The sequence below is a fragment of the Heteronotia binoei genome, chromosome 1, assembly GCF_032191835.1.
Source record: "Heteronotia binoei isolate CCM8104 ecotype False Entrance Well chromosome 1, APGP_CSIRO_Hbin_v1, whole genome shotgun sequence".
NCBI classification, from domain to species: Eukaryota; Metazoa; Chordata; class Lepidosauria; order Squamata; family Gekkonidae; genus Heteronotia; species Heteronotia binoei.
In genome coordinates this window covers 278,899,181-278,913,637 of record NC_083223.1, presented here as the reverse complement: position 1 = coordinate 278,913,637, position 14,457 = coordinate 278,899,181, and the positions used below count along the sequence as shown (strand labels likewise).

Genomic DNA, 14,457 nt, shown 5'->3' with positions numbered 1-14,457 from the left:
TAGAATAAATGGCACATGTTTGAGAGCCGCAAGACATAAACGTCAGATGTTTGAGAGCAACATGGATGGATTAAAGTTAACAAAAGATTTATAATATAAAATTTTAAAACGTTGATGATGTTTAGCTTAGACATAATAATATGGGACAATTTATGCAAAGAAACTATTGTAGATGTAAGCTTGTATTTTTTTGAAAGCATTTTTATGCAGAATAAGGTCAAAATGTGTTGTGCTCTCTATTCCCCTTATCCCCTACCCTTATTCTTTCTGAAACTAAAAAAACTTTTGAAAACCCCCAAAAATGTTTAAAATAAATAAACGTAAGGAGTGGGCACGGGCGCAGCCATCGAGTCGTTTTTGCCAGCGTGAGCCTGACCGAATCGTCTGTTGGCATAGAGTTGGAACATAAGAGGCCAGTGGCCCATGCAGCTCAACTCTGTGTGTCACACAGTCAATTCAGGTCCTGTCATTGGGGCCAACACTGCTGAAGCCCTCCCACTGTTGCCCCCCTTCCCCAAGCGCCAAGAATACAGAGCATCACTGCCCCAGGCAGTATGGTTCATCTATACAAGCATTGGCCAAACTGTGGCTTGGGAGACACGTGTGGCTCTTGAAGCCCCCACCGCCTCATTGACTGGCTTGGAGAAGGCATTTGTCGGCTCAAGTCCCTTATCCAAGGCAAGCCAGCTGGTGGCATGGAGAATGCATTTAAAGTTAAAATTGCTCCCTCCTCCTTATCTGTTTTCCATCCTTCCATTCTTCCTTCCTTCCTCCGTCCCTCCCTCCCATCCATCCATCCTGTTGCTCCCAAACATCTGACATTTATGTCTTGTGGCTCTCAAATATGTGCCATTTATTCTATGTGGCTCTTACATTAAGCACATTTGGCCACTCCTGATGGCTAAGAGTACAAGATTATGCACAGGATGGAGAAAGTAGAGAAAGAGGTTCTTTTCTCCCTTTCTCACAATACAAGAACTCGTGGGCATTCAATGAAATTGCTGAGCAGTCGGGTTAAAACGGAGAAATGGAAGTCCTTCTTCACCCAGAGGGTGATTAACATGTGGAATTCACTCCCACAGGAGGTGGTGGCGGCTACAAGCATAGCCAGCTTCAAGAGGGGATTGGATGAAGATATGGAGCAGAGGTCCATCAGTGGCTATTAGCCACTGTGTGTGTGTGTGTGTGTGTGTTTTGTCTACTGTGTGACACAGAGTTTTGGACTGGAGGGGCCATTGGCCTGATCCAACATGGCTTCTCTTATGTTCTTATGTGACACAGAGTGTTGGACTGGATGGGCCACTGGCCTGATCCAACAGGGCTTCTCTTATGTTCTTATGTGACACAGAGTGTTGGACTGGATGGGCCACTAGCCTGACCCAACATGGCTTCTCTTATGTTCTTATGTGACACAAAGTGTTGGACTGGATGGGCCATTGGCCTGATCCAACATGGCTTCTCTTATGTTCTTAAGAGTCACTGATGGACCTCTGCTCTTAAGAATATAAGAGAAGTCACATTGGATCAGACCAACGGCCCATCCATTCCAACACTCTGTGTCACACAGTGGCCAAAACCCAGGTGCCATCAGGAGGTCTAGAAGCCCTCCCACTGTTGCCCCCCCAAGCACTAAGAATACAGAGCATCAGTGTCCCAAACAAGGGTTGCGTCTATATCCTGTGGCTAATCGATACCGATGGACCTCTGCTCCCTGTGTTTATCCAGCCCAACCTTGTGCCCTAGTAGAGTTTTTCACAGAGCCAGAATTTAGCCACTAACCACTCGTGCGCTTTCTTCTTGGCAGTTTCGGTGAGCGTGCAGCCGGTCGCCACTCCCATGCCTATCGTCGCCCACGGGTCCATCGGCAGCAACCTCTCTACGCCTACGCCCGTCAGCAGCAGTGGGCCGGTCAACAGCGATGGGACGAAGAAGACCCTCGTCACGCTCTTCGCAAACAACAGCGGTAAACAGAGGGGCTTTGAAAGTCGCGTTTGGAACACTTTTGTTGTCCGTGGGCAGCCTGCGATGTGCTTGGGAGTTGAAATCCTGCAGCAGTGTTCCGAATACAGATAAATGATGTAGCCTGGATCAATTATGTAGATCAAGCAGGGCCTGTATGCTTTCTTGTACCTATTTGGCCAGTCTGCCTATTTTGCATAAAACGTGTTGACTTTGCTAGTGACTCCCAGGCGCCGGAGCTAATATAATAATAATAATAATCTTTAATTTGTATCCTGCCCTCCCCGCTGGAGCAGGCTCTGGGCGGCTCACATGGCATAACATCTTTTATCAAGCGGCTTTGTTGTCTTTTGCATGCATTGCCCATTCTCAGCTTCCACGTGTACCTTGGCGATCACGAGGGCTAGCAGTCATCCTTTCCTTAACGAAGGGAAAAGCCAGAAATCTCAGGAAACTGCATTTTGCTTCCACTGCCACATTCTTCACTCTGCCCAGGCTAGTCTGATCTTGTCAGAAGTGAAGCAGGATTAGCCCTGGTTAATACTTGGGTGGGAGAGAGCCGAGGAAGCCCACGGTTGCTGGGCAGAGAGAGGGAGGTTATGGGCAAACCACCTCTGTTCTTCTCTTGCCCTGGCCTGGATGGCCTAGGCTAGCCTGATCTCGTAATGGGGCTCCCTCGCTGGGAGCACATTCAACCAGTGCTGAAAGAGCTGCACTGGCTACCTATTGCATCCCGAGTTCGTTTCAAGGGCCCTTGTATCAACAGACGATAGGATGAAATGGCGAGCAGTCCTGAATATAGAGAAAGCGGGCAGTGAGTTAGTATGCAAAGTCATGGAAAAGTTTTTAGCGTCAAGCATGCAGTTTTCAAGAACGAGTCAAGTGGATACAAAACTATGTTTATTGATAGACTGAGATGCTCTCCTGGTACAGGTTCTTGAGAGTGATACTCAAAATACATTGATACAATTCTTTTAAGGCATACTTCAAAGGATTCCCAAAGGAGGGGGCGAGGGATGCTCCCTAACACATAAACTATTTATTTATTGATTGATTTATATCCCGCCCTTCCCAACAAGTGGCTCAGGGCGGCTCACAGCACAAGATTTCACATAGTAACATTTAAGCATAAAACAGTTAAAATTAATAAAAACATTTAAATTATAAAATATTTAAAATTGTAAGGCATTTAAACCATTTAAAACATTAGGGACAGCAACCTCTAATATAACTACACCTGGTTTCCTGTACCAGCTAGTCATAGGCCAGCCGGAAGAGGGTTGTCTTACAGGCCCTGCGGAACTGGGCAAGGTCCCGCAGGGCCCTCACCTCCTCCGGCAGCTGGTTCCACCAGGAGGGGGCCGCAACAGAAAAGGCCTGGTCCCTGGTAGATTTTAATCGGGCTTCTTTTGGCCCGGGGATAACTAGGAGATTTCGAGTTCCCGATCTCAGTACTCTCTGGGGCACATGTGGGGAGAGACGGTCCTTCAGGTAGGCAGGTCCTAGGCCATATAGGGCTTTAAAGGTAATAACCAGCACCTTGTACCGGACTCGGTATGCTATTGGCAGCCAGTGCAGATCCCGGAGCCCTGGCCGGATATGCTCCCTTCTTGGGAGTCCTAACAACAGCCGGGCCGCGGCATTCTGAACTAGCTGCAGCTTTCGGGTTCAGCACAAAGGCAGCCCCATGTAGAGAGCATTGCAGTAGTCCAACCTCGAGGTGACCGTGGCGTGGATCACTGTTGCTAGATCGTCGCGCTCCAGGAAGGGGGCCAACTGCCTTGCTCGCCTAAGATGAAAAAAAGTGGACTTGGCAGTGGCTGCTATCTGAGCCTCCATCGTTAAGGAGGGCTCCAATAGTACCCCCAGGCTTTTGACCCTGTCTGCCGCCATAAACTATCATAAATGTCTACATTCTCACAATGTTATCAGTGTCTTGTCCTTGCTTTCCCCAGATGTCTCACACTCCCAGGCAGGAATGTATGGGAAAGTGTTGATTATTCTTTCTCTTACTAGTTTCGTTTCTCACTACTCTACTTCAAAAGCAATAAGCAAGAAGGGGGAGGGGGAAAGAATAACATCTCGGCCCTCCATGATGTTTCACAGACCAGCTTTATAGAGGACCCTAAAACAATTAATTACCATTGGAATTTTACCATGCTTGGCATTTAGCAGATTAAAAGAATCACAAGTTGGGGTCTGGCGATTATTTAGTTTGTGTTGACTGGACCGAAACAACAACAAAGGCAATATAAGTCAGAATGGCAGGTTGATGTCTATGACATTTGGTGTGACGTGCCATAAATAAGAGTCTGTTGTAATATTAACTCTGGGTTTAAAATGAGGGCATTAGCTTCTCAGAGGTTTAAACATGTAACACACCTGTTTGGAATGTTGATTGCAGTTCGATAACACACGATGATGACAGTGATGTAAAAAGCATGCACAGTTTGTAACAAGTTCTACTTGCAGGGCTGATGGTTTTTCCTTGTGGCCAAGACAGCAGAAGATACGTTGCTTTGACTCCTGTTTTCTCTCTCTCTCTCTCCCTCTCCCCCTTTCAGCTGGCACTCCTCTGGTCCAGCAGGGTGGGCAGCCCCTCATCCTCACGCAGAACCCCGCCTCCGGCCTAAGCACCGTGGTGACCCAGCCAGTCCTCCGGCCCGTGCAGGTCATGCAGAACGCCAACCACGTCACCAACGCCCCAGTGACCAGTCAACCCATCTTCATCACAACCCAGGTGAGGACGCCATCCCAAGTTCCTTGATCTTTTGCCGCGCCAGCCCCATGCCAAGCTGGCGTGGATCAGAGCCTCATCGGAGTCGGCCGGGCAAGGATTGTTAAGAGGGTTGCCAATCCCCAGGTGGGGGCAAGAGACCCTCCCCCCGCTTTTAGAAAGGTCATCAGAAAGCGGGGGGAGAGGAGGGAAATGTCTGCTGGGAACTCTTTCCCTATGGAGACTTATTCCCAAAAGAAATAATGGAGAATTGATCTGTGGGTATCTGGGGCTTTGGAGGGCCTGTTGTTTGAGGTAGAGGCACCAAATTTTCAGTATCGCATCCAGTGCCTCTCCTCGAAGTACCCCCCAAGTTTCCAAAGGATTGGACCAGGGGGTCCGATTCTATGAGCCCCCAAAGGAGGTGCCCCTGTCCTTCATTATTTCCTATGGAAGGAAGGCATTTAAAAAGGTGTACAGTCCCTTGAAATGTGATGGCCAGAACTCCCTTTGGAGTTCAATGATGTTTGTCACACCCTTTCTCCAGGTTGCACCCCCAATGTCTCCTGGCTCCACCCCCAAAGTCCCCAGATATTTCTTGAATTGGACTTGGCAACCCTAATTGTTAATAGGCACATAAGAATTACTGACAGACCGCAAGAGACAGGAACTTTACAAACATATTCTTTCTCTTTTCCGCCCTTTTGCCAGCTAGGACTGGCCGCTGAATTTTTTGTTTTAAACTTGTTTTTGATAAATGAAAGCTCATGGAGGCATAACATCCAAATTGCAAGATGTCCTAGTCCCGCTGTACGCTGCATTGGTCAGACTGTACTTGGAGCACTGTGTGCAGTTCTGGAGGCCTCACTCCCAGAAGGACTTGGACAGAATGGAGTGGGTGCAGAAGAGAGCAAGGAGAAGGATCAGGGGTCTGGAGACCAAGAAGCCCTGGGAGGAAAGGCCCGAGGGTCTTGGGAATGCTCGGTCTGAAGGAGAAGAAATTGAGGAGGGACATGATTTGAAAGGCTGTCCCTTCGAGGGGGGGCAGGGAGCCCTTCCTGTTGGCAGCAGAGGAGAGGTCTTGCAATCCTGGGCTTAGATTTTGAATGAAAGGCAGCAACTGGGTTTTAGGGTGGGGTGTGCCCCACCTCACTGTCAGTCTTTAAGCCTATATCCTTTAAGAAGGATCTAGACAAGCTGGAACGGGTCCAGAGGAGGGCGACGAAGATGATGGGGTCTGAAGACCAAGTCCTGTAAGGAAAGGTTGAAGGACCTGGGCATATTTAGCCTGGAGAGGAGGCGGCTGAGAGGTGATATGATCACCATCTTCAAGTCCTTGAAGGGCTGTCCTAGAGAGGATGGGGTGGAATTGTTTTCTGTGGCCCTGGAAGGCAGGACTGGAACCGATGGGTTGAAATTAAATCAGAAGAGTTTCCGGCTCAACATTAGGAAGAACTTCCTGGCCGTCAGAGTGATTCCTCAGTGGAACAGGCTTCCTCCTCGGGAGGTGGTGGGCTCTCCTTCCTTGGAGGTTTTTCCAAAAGAGGCTAAATGGCCATCTGACAGCAATGCAGATCCTGTGAATTTAGGGGGAGGTTTTTGTGAGTTTCCTGTCTTGTGCAGGGGGTTGGATTAGATGACCCTGGAGGTCCCTTCCAATTCTATGATTCTATGACTGTTAAGAGTGGTTCCTCAGTGGAACAGGCTTCCTCCTCGGGAGGTGGTGGGCTCTCCTTCCTTGGAGGTTTTTAAGCAGAGGCTAGATGGCCATCTGACAGACATGCAGATCCTATGAATTTAGGGGGAGGTGTTTGTGAGTTTCCTGTCTTGTGCAGGGGGTTGGACTAGATGACCCTGGAGGTCCCTTCCAGCTCTAGGATTCTATGACTCTTAAGTTTCCACAGGCTTCCTCCTTGGGAGGTGCTGGGCTCTCCTTCCTTGGAGGGTTTTCAACAGAGGCTAGATGGTCATCTGACAGCAATGAGGATCTTGTGAATTTAGGGGGAGGAATTTGTGAGTTTCCTGCACTGAGCGGGGGGGGGGGTGGGCTAGATGTCCCTGGGGGTCCCTTCCAGCTCTAGGATTCTAAGCAGTGGTTGGACAGACGTCTAGGCTGACCCAATGTCAAGCAGGAGGTTGGTCTAAAGAGCCTATATGACCCCTCAGAAGCCAGATTATGTTTCTGGTGCTACTTCCTGCATTGCCACAAAATCATAACCTCTGTGAGACCCTTTTGTTGAAACGAAGCGAGCAAAGCTGCTTGTTTTGCAGGGTTTCCCCGTGCGGAACGTCCGGCCGGTGCAGAACACCATGAACCAGGTGGGGATCGTCCTGAACGTACAGCAGGGCCAGACGGTGAGGCCCATCACACTCGTCCCAGGTGAGGCAGACTCGGGAGCAGGGAAGCGGGGCAAAACCGAAAGGTGTGAAGGAGTTAAAAGAGAAGGGGAGAGCTCGCTCTTGTGCATTCGCACCAAAAAGGCTGTTTATTATAATAGGACGTGAGGGCGCAAACCTGCCTTATCCTGAATCGAGAGTGTTGGTCTATCAAGATGGCCGTTTCCCGCTCGCACTGGCAGCAGCTTTTCAGGCTGAGATCTTTTCTGTCGCCTCTTGCCAGATCGATTGGACTGGTGATGTTGAGGGTTAAACCTGGGACCTTCTGCCTGCCAAGCAAATGCTCAGCCGCTGAGCCATGGCCCATCCCCTTTTACAGTGTGATGCCCTTCTAAGCCCCACTGACTGTCTTCCCTTAGCAGCAGGGAAAAACCCACACAGGTTCCGTGACGTCCAGCCTACAAATTAATGCAAGGAAATCACAACTTAAACACACACACACATATTCTTCTTAGACACTCTCATACAAAACCCTAAAGACATAGCTACCCTGGGGAGGGACGGTGGCTCAGTGGTAGAGCATCTGCTTGGTCAGCAGAAGGTCCCGGGTTCAATCCCCGGCATCTCCAGCTAAGAAGGGTCCAGGCAAGTAGGTGTGAAAAACCTCAGCTTGGGACCCTGGAGAGCCGCTGCCAGTTAGGGGAGGGACGGTGGCTCAGTGGTAGAGCATCTGCTTGGGAAGCAGAAGGTCCCAGGTTCAATCCCCGGCATCTCCAACTAGAAAGGGTCCAAGCAAGTAGGTGTGAAAAACCTCTGCTTGAGACCCTGGAGAGCCGCTGCCAGTTAGGACAGGGATGGTGGCTCAGTGGTAGAGCATCTGCTTGGTAAGCAGAAGATCCCAGGTTCAATCCCTGGCATCTCCAACTAAAAAGGGTTCAGGCAGGTAGGTGTGAAAAACCTCAGCTTGAGACCCTGGAGAGCCGTTGCCAGTTAGGAGAGGGACGGTGGCTCAGTGGTAGAGCATCTGCTTGGTAAGCAGAAGATCCCAGGTTCAATCCCTGGCATCTCCAACTAAAAAGAGTCCAGGCAAGTAGGTGTGAAAAACCTCCGCTTGAGACCCTGGAGAGCCACTGCCAGTTAGGGGAGGGATGCTGGCTCAGTGGTAGAGTATCTGCTTGGTAAGCAGAAGGTCCCAGGTTCGATCCCCAGCATCTCCAACTAAAAAGGGTCCAGGCAAGTAGGTGTGAAAAACCTCAGCTCGAGACCCTGGAGAGCTGCTGCCAGTTAGGAAAGGGGTGGTGGCTCAGTGGCAGAGCGTCTGCTGGGTAAGCAGAAGGTTCCAGGTTCAATCCCCGGCATCTCCATCTGAGTAGACAAGACTGACTTTGATGGACCAAAGCTCTGATTCAGTATAAGGCAGCTTCATATGTTCATACCCTGACAACAGAACACTCAATAATACAAAAATAAAGATCACAATTCCAAGTATTTCAGTTACAAACTTAATGTCCATTGAACAAAGAGCAGCCCTCCAAATCTTCATGGATCCCCGGTACGATTGTTCCTGAGGAGTCCAGGCATAGAAGTATTGTGTTCCAACAACATATTCTTCCCACAGTACCACAGCACAGCGACGAGGTAGGGCTTTATTTTCCCTCGCTTCGCTGAGAGCTTTGACTAGCTTTAAAAAAGTGATCCCCAGAGCATGGCGAGATTCCTCTTTTCGCACACAACCGAGTGACTACTTAACAGGCCACGGGCTCCCCTTAGCAGCAGACTAGAGCCAGATTCCGGGAGCACCTTAAAGACTAACAAAATTTGTGGCTGCAGGGGAGGAGCTTCCGGGAGCCACGACTCCGCTTCTTTGGTGAAAGAGTTAAGTCTTTAAGGAGTTTCTTGACTCTTGCTCTTTTCCGCGGCTACAGCGTGGCGACCCATGTTTTGATCTTTCTCCCTTTAGGATTGCACTGTTCAAAATTTGCTTATTTTTTAAAATCTTTTTGGGGGGGGGGGGAGCGTTTCGTTGAGTTTACAAAGAATGCAGGAGAACTGGACTTTATTGGAGATGAGCCGGCATTCAATGAAATTGCTGAGCTGTTGGGTTAGAACGGATAAAAGGAAGTACTTCTTCACCCAAAGGGTGATTAACATGTGGGATTCACTGCCACAGGAGGTGGTGGCGGCCACAAGCATAGCCACCTTCAAGAGGGGTTTAGATAAAAATATGGAGCACAGGTCCATCAGTGGCTATTAGCCACAGTGTGTGTGTGTATATAAAATTTTTTGCCACTGCGTGACACAGAGTGTTGGACTGGATGGGCCGTTGGCCTGATCCAACATGGCTTCTCTTATGTTCTTAACCGGAGTGGAAAGAAGCTAAGAAAAAGGGGATGGAGACCGTCAGTGCTTAATCTCCTTGCCAAAGCCGCAAAAAAAGTAGTAATTAAATATCAGGAGTTGCCTTATCGTTCATTCTAACTCATCGTTCAGGCAGAATAGGGGCTTTCCAAACACCTGCTGGTTGAAATCCTGTAAACGGCAGCGTCGTCTAGTGCCTGGGGCGATTACTGCTTTTGCACTTAGCTACTTGCTTTTTTTTTTTTACTAAGCTGTAGTTTGTTCCTTGTGAAATGACGGCGAATATCCATGAACAGCCCCCACGTTGCAGTTTAAAAGTTTTAGTTTTCAGTTTAGGGATGTATTTGGGATGGTGGAAGAGGATATCATGATGTTTGGGGTGGGGGGAGGGAATTATAACCCAGGGAAGAAGTTTGCAGGTCAAGACATTCCGTATCGGTGCAAAAATTTAACTGCATTTTCCTACGTTGCCTTTAACGATTCCAGCATGCAAATTCACCAGAGCCGCCTGATGTGTTCTAGCGGCGGTCAACAATCGAAGTTTAAGTTGTCAGATACCTGACAAAGGGGGTCTTGACCAGTGCTGACCCTAGGGCGCATGGTGCCAGTTTGGTGTAGTGGTGAAGTGTGCGGACTGTTATCTGGGAGAACCGGGTTTGAGTCCCCACTCCTCCACTTGCAGCTGCTGGAATGGCCTTGGGTCAGCCACAGCTCTGGCAGAGGTTGTCCTTGAAAGGGCAGCTGCTGTGAGAGCCCTCTCAGCCCCACCCTCCTCTCAGGCTGTCTGTTGTGGGGGAGGAAGGTAAAGGAGATTGTGAGCCGCTCTGAAACTCTTCAGAGTGGAGGGCGGGTTATAAATCTAATATCTTCATTTACCTCACAGGGTGTCTGTTGTGGGGGAGGAAGGGAAAGGAGATTGTGAGCCGCTCTGAGTCTCTTCGGAGTGGAGGGCGGGATATAAATAATATCTTCATCTACCTCACGGAGTCTGTTGTGGGGGAGGAAGGGAAAGGAGGTTGTGAGCCGCTCTGAAACTCTTCAGAGTGGAGGGCGGGTTATAAACCTAATATCTTCATTTGCCTCACAGGGTGTCTGTTGTGGGGGAAGAAGAGAAAGGAGATTGTGAGACGCTCTGAGACTCTTCAGAGTAGAGGGCAGGATATAAATCCAATATCTTCATTTACCTCACAGGGTGTCTGTTGTGGGGGAGGAAGGGAAAGGAGATTGTGAGCCGCTCTGAGACTCTTGGGAGTGGAGGGCAGGATATAAATCCAATATCTTCATCTACCTTACAGGGTGTCTGTTGTGGGGGAGGAAGGGAAAGGAGATTGTGAGCCGCTCTGAGTCTCTTCGGAGTGGAGGGCGGGATATAAATAATATCTTCATCTACCTCACGGAGTCTGTTGTGGGGGAGGAAGGGAAAGGAGGTTGTGAGCCGCTCTGAAACTCTTCAGAGTGGAGGGCGGGTTATAAACCTAATATCTTCATTTGCCTCACAGGGTGTCTGTTGTGGGGGAGGAAGAGAAAGGAGATTGTGAGCTGCTCTGAGTCTCTTCGGAGTGGAGGCGGGTTATAAATCCAATATCTTCTTCTTTCCCGGGAAAACGCAGAGATCTGAAGGCCCTTTCTGTCCTTTCCCCCCCAAGCCCCAGGTACCCAGTTTGTGAAGCCTGCTGTCGGCGTCCCTCAAGTCTTCTCCCAAGTGGCCCAGGTGAGACCAGGACCGACCATGCCGGTCCGACCGCCCTCCAACACTTTCACCACGGTCATTCCGGCCACCCTTACCATCCGGAGCACGGTCCCGCAGTCCCAGGCACAGCCGCAAAGTAAGTCCACTCCCAGCATCTCCACCACTGCTTCTTCAACGCAACCAGCAGCAGCATTGGGACAGTTAACTGTACAGCAGCCAGGGCAGTCCTCTCAAGCTACTAACCCCAAATTAGGTAAGAGGAAAACCGAGAAAGAAAAGACACATCTATTGCCATTTCATTTGTCTGTAGAGTCCACCGCCCGACCCTCCGAGGGGTGCATGATCTTATTTATTGGTTTGCAAAATTTTGCATCTCACATTTCCGCCCTTACAAGGACCACCGTGGTGGCTAACGGTTTTAAAGCATGCGGCAAAAATCACACCGTTGTTCCGTCAGCCTTCGCGTTATAGATTTGCAAGGCAGCCGTTATCTTTCAGGTTAAAGAGAGCAGGTTTGAGGTTCGGCTCTCCTGGATAGAACAGAAAAGAAGCTGTAGAATAGAGAGAGAGTCCAGCTCAGTACTCCCTCGAAGCTGTGGAGTCTTGTGAGCAAAAATGCTACCTTTTTGAGCTACTGGCACTTAAAGTTGTGAGCTGCTGCATCAATTAGGTTGCTCTGGGGCCGCTTTTCCTGAGCTAAGACAAAAATGTGAGAGCCAGAGGCTAAAGAACTGTGAGCTAGCTCACGCTAACTCAGCTTAGAGGGAACACCGGTCCAGTTGCACCTTAAAAGGTATGAGCTTCAGATACAGAAGAAGTGAGCAGGCTTCCTCAGGAGATGGTTTTTAAACAGGGTAGATGGCCATCTGACAGCAAGGAAGATCCTGTGAATTTAAGGGGAGGTCTTTGTGTGTTTCCTGCATTGTGCAGGGGGTTGGATTAGTTGACCCCAGAGGTCCCTTCCAACTCTGTGATTCTATGACTGTTAAGAGCAGTTCCTCAGTGGAACAGGCTTCCTCCTTGGGAGGTGGTGGGCTCTCCTTCCTTGGAGGTTTTTAAGCAGAGGCTAAATGGCCATCTGACAGCAAGGAAGATCCTGTGAATTTAGGGTGAGGTCTTTGTGCGTTTCCTGCATTGTGCAGGGGGTTGGATTAGTTGACCCCAGAGGTCCCTTCCAACTCTGTGATTCTATGACTGTTAAGAGCAGTTCCTCAGTGGAACAGGCTTCCTCCTTGGGAGGTGGTGGGCTCTCCTTCCTTGGAGGCTTTCAAACAGAGGCTAGATGGCCATCTGACAGCGATGAGGATCCTGTGAATTTAGGGGGAGGTGTTTGTGGGTTTCCTGCATTGTGCAGGGGGTTGGACTGGATGACCCCGGAGGTCCCTTCCAACTCCGTGATTCTATGACCCACAAAAGCTCATACCCTGCCACAAATGTTGTGAGCCTTTAAGGTGCTGTTGGACTCTTAACTCTCTCCTCCCACTTCAGGCAGACTAACATGACTACTCATCTTGATCTGTCACCACAGAAAAGAAGCTGACGGACAGGAGATTCCAGACGGACAAAAATAAATACTTTTTTTATGCAGAGAGTGATTAAAATGTGGGGTTTGCTGCCAGAGGTTGTAGTGATGGGCACAAGAATAAACAGCTTTTTTAAAAAAGCGGATTAGATTGTTTCATGGAGGGATGGATGGATACGAGCTGTCTTTGGATGGATACTAGCCACAGTGACTGAGGGGAGTCTCCATGTTCAGAAGCAGTCAACCTCTGAATCTCAGTACCAAGAAGAAACATTAGTCTCTCCAGAGGAACTGGTTGGCTCCTGTGTGAGGCAGGAGTCTGGACTAGATGGACCCTCACTGGTCTGACCCAGCAGGGCTCTTCTGAGGTTCTTCTCAGGGGAAGGCCTCGGCCTCTCTGCCCTGTTGTTGGCCCTCCAGAGGAACTGGTTGGCCCCTGTGTGAGACAGGAGGCTGGACTAGATGGACCCTCCCTGGTCTGACCCAGCAGGGCTCTTCTGAGGTTCTTCTCAGGGGAAGGCCTCGGCCTCCCTGCCCTGTTGTTGGCCCTCCAGAGGAACTGGCTGGCCCCTGTGTGAGACAAGAGACTGCACTAGATGGACCCTCCCTGGTCTGACCCAGCAGGGCTCTTCTGATGTTCTTCTCAGGGGAAGGCCTCGGCCTCTCTGCCCTGTTGTTGGGCCTCCAGAGGAACTGGTTGGCCACTGTGTGAGACAGGAGGCTGGACTAGATGGATCCTCCCTGGCCTGACCCAGCAGGGCTCTTCTGATGTTCTTCTCAGGGGAAGGCCTTGGCCTTTCTGCTCTGTTGTTGGCCCTCCAGAGGAACTGGTTGGTCACTGTGTGAGACAGGAGGCTGGACTAGATGGACCCTCCCTGGTCTGACCCAGCAGGGCTCTTCTGATGCTCTTTTCCAGGGAAGGCGTTGGTCTCTCTGCCCTGTTGTTGGCCCTCCAGAGGAACTGGTTGGCCACTGTGTGAGACAAGAGACTGCACTAGATGGACCCTCACTGGCCTGACCCAGCAGGGCTCTTCTGATGTTCTTCTCAGGGGAAGGCCTCGGCCTCTCTGCCCTGCTGTTGGCCCTCCAGAGGAACTGGTTGGCCACTGTGTGAGACAGGAGGCTGGACTAGATGGACCCTCCCTGGTCTGATCCAGCAGGGCTCTTCTGAGGTTCTTCTCAGGGGAAGGCCTTGGCCTCTCTGCCCTGTTGTTGGCCCTCCAGAGGAACTGATTGGCCACTGTGTGAGACAGGATGCTGGACTAGAAGGATCTCTGGTCCGATCCACCAAGGCTTTTCTTATATTCTTATGTTCTTGACCTCCGTGTCCAGAGGCTGAATCCCAGAGCCAAGAAGCAACATCAAGGGAAGGCCTTGGCCTCTATGCCCTGTTGTCAGTGGAACTTGCTGGCCACTGTGATAGAAGATGCTAGACTGGAATGGAAAGATCTCTGATCTGATCCAGCAGGGCTCGTCTTATGTTTTTATGACACAAGCACAACTCAGAAGGGAAATGAAGTGATTTTTAGTTTGAGAAATCCAAGACCGAGTTTGCAGACTTAACAGGGCTAAACAAGACAAAACACTCTGACTGTAGTCTGATAAGACACATGAATGAGATATATCTAAAACAATGACCGCTTTCCCACTAGTCTTACCTCACTCTCCTCTTCTCAGCGGGGCTTCCTGTCGGATTTCGCACAAGCTGCCCCGAGGCCGCGACTCGCTCCGCCTCTTTTGCGCAGCAAACAAGATCCTGTAAAAGCCCGTTTCTGTTTGCTGTGCCAAAAAAGGCGAAGCTAGTTGCGGCCTCGGGGCAGCTTGTGCGAAATTTGACGGGAAGCCCGGCAGGGAAGAGGAGCGTGAGAGCAGAAT

The 14,457-nt window shown here is 49.9% G+C and overlaps 1 protein-coding gene across 2 annotated transcripts in view; it reads left to right on the top strand.

Moving 5' to 3' along the window:
- Positions 1 to 14,457, top strand: part of POGZ (pogo transposable element derived with ZNF domain) — a 129,976-nt gene that overhangs the window by 75,576 nt on the left and 39,943 nt on the right. Inside the window, exons 3-6 of one of the 2 annotated variants that reach the window (XM_060256175.1) lie at positions 1,805 to 1,963; positions 4,524 to 4,699; positions 6,947 to 7,055; positions 11,017 to 11,313. In XM_060256175.1, the coding sequence (XP_060112158.1) occupies positions 1,805 to 1,963; positions 4,524 to 4,699; positions 6,947 to 7,055; positions 11,017 to 11,313 (741 nt within the window). The remainder of the gene's footprint in view (positions 1 to 1,804; positions 1,964 to 4,523; positions 4,700 to 6,946; positions 7,056 to 11,016; positions 11,314 to 14,457) is intronic. The other variant, XM_060256183.1, reaches the window with a different exon arrangement.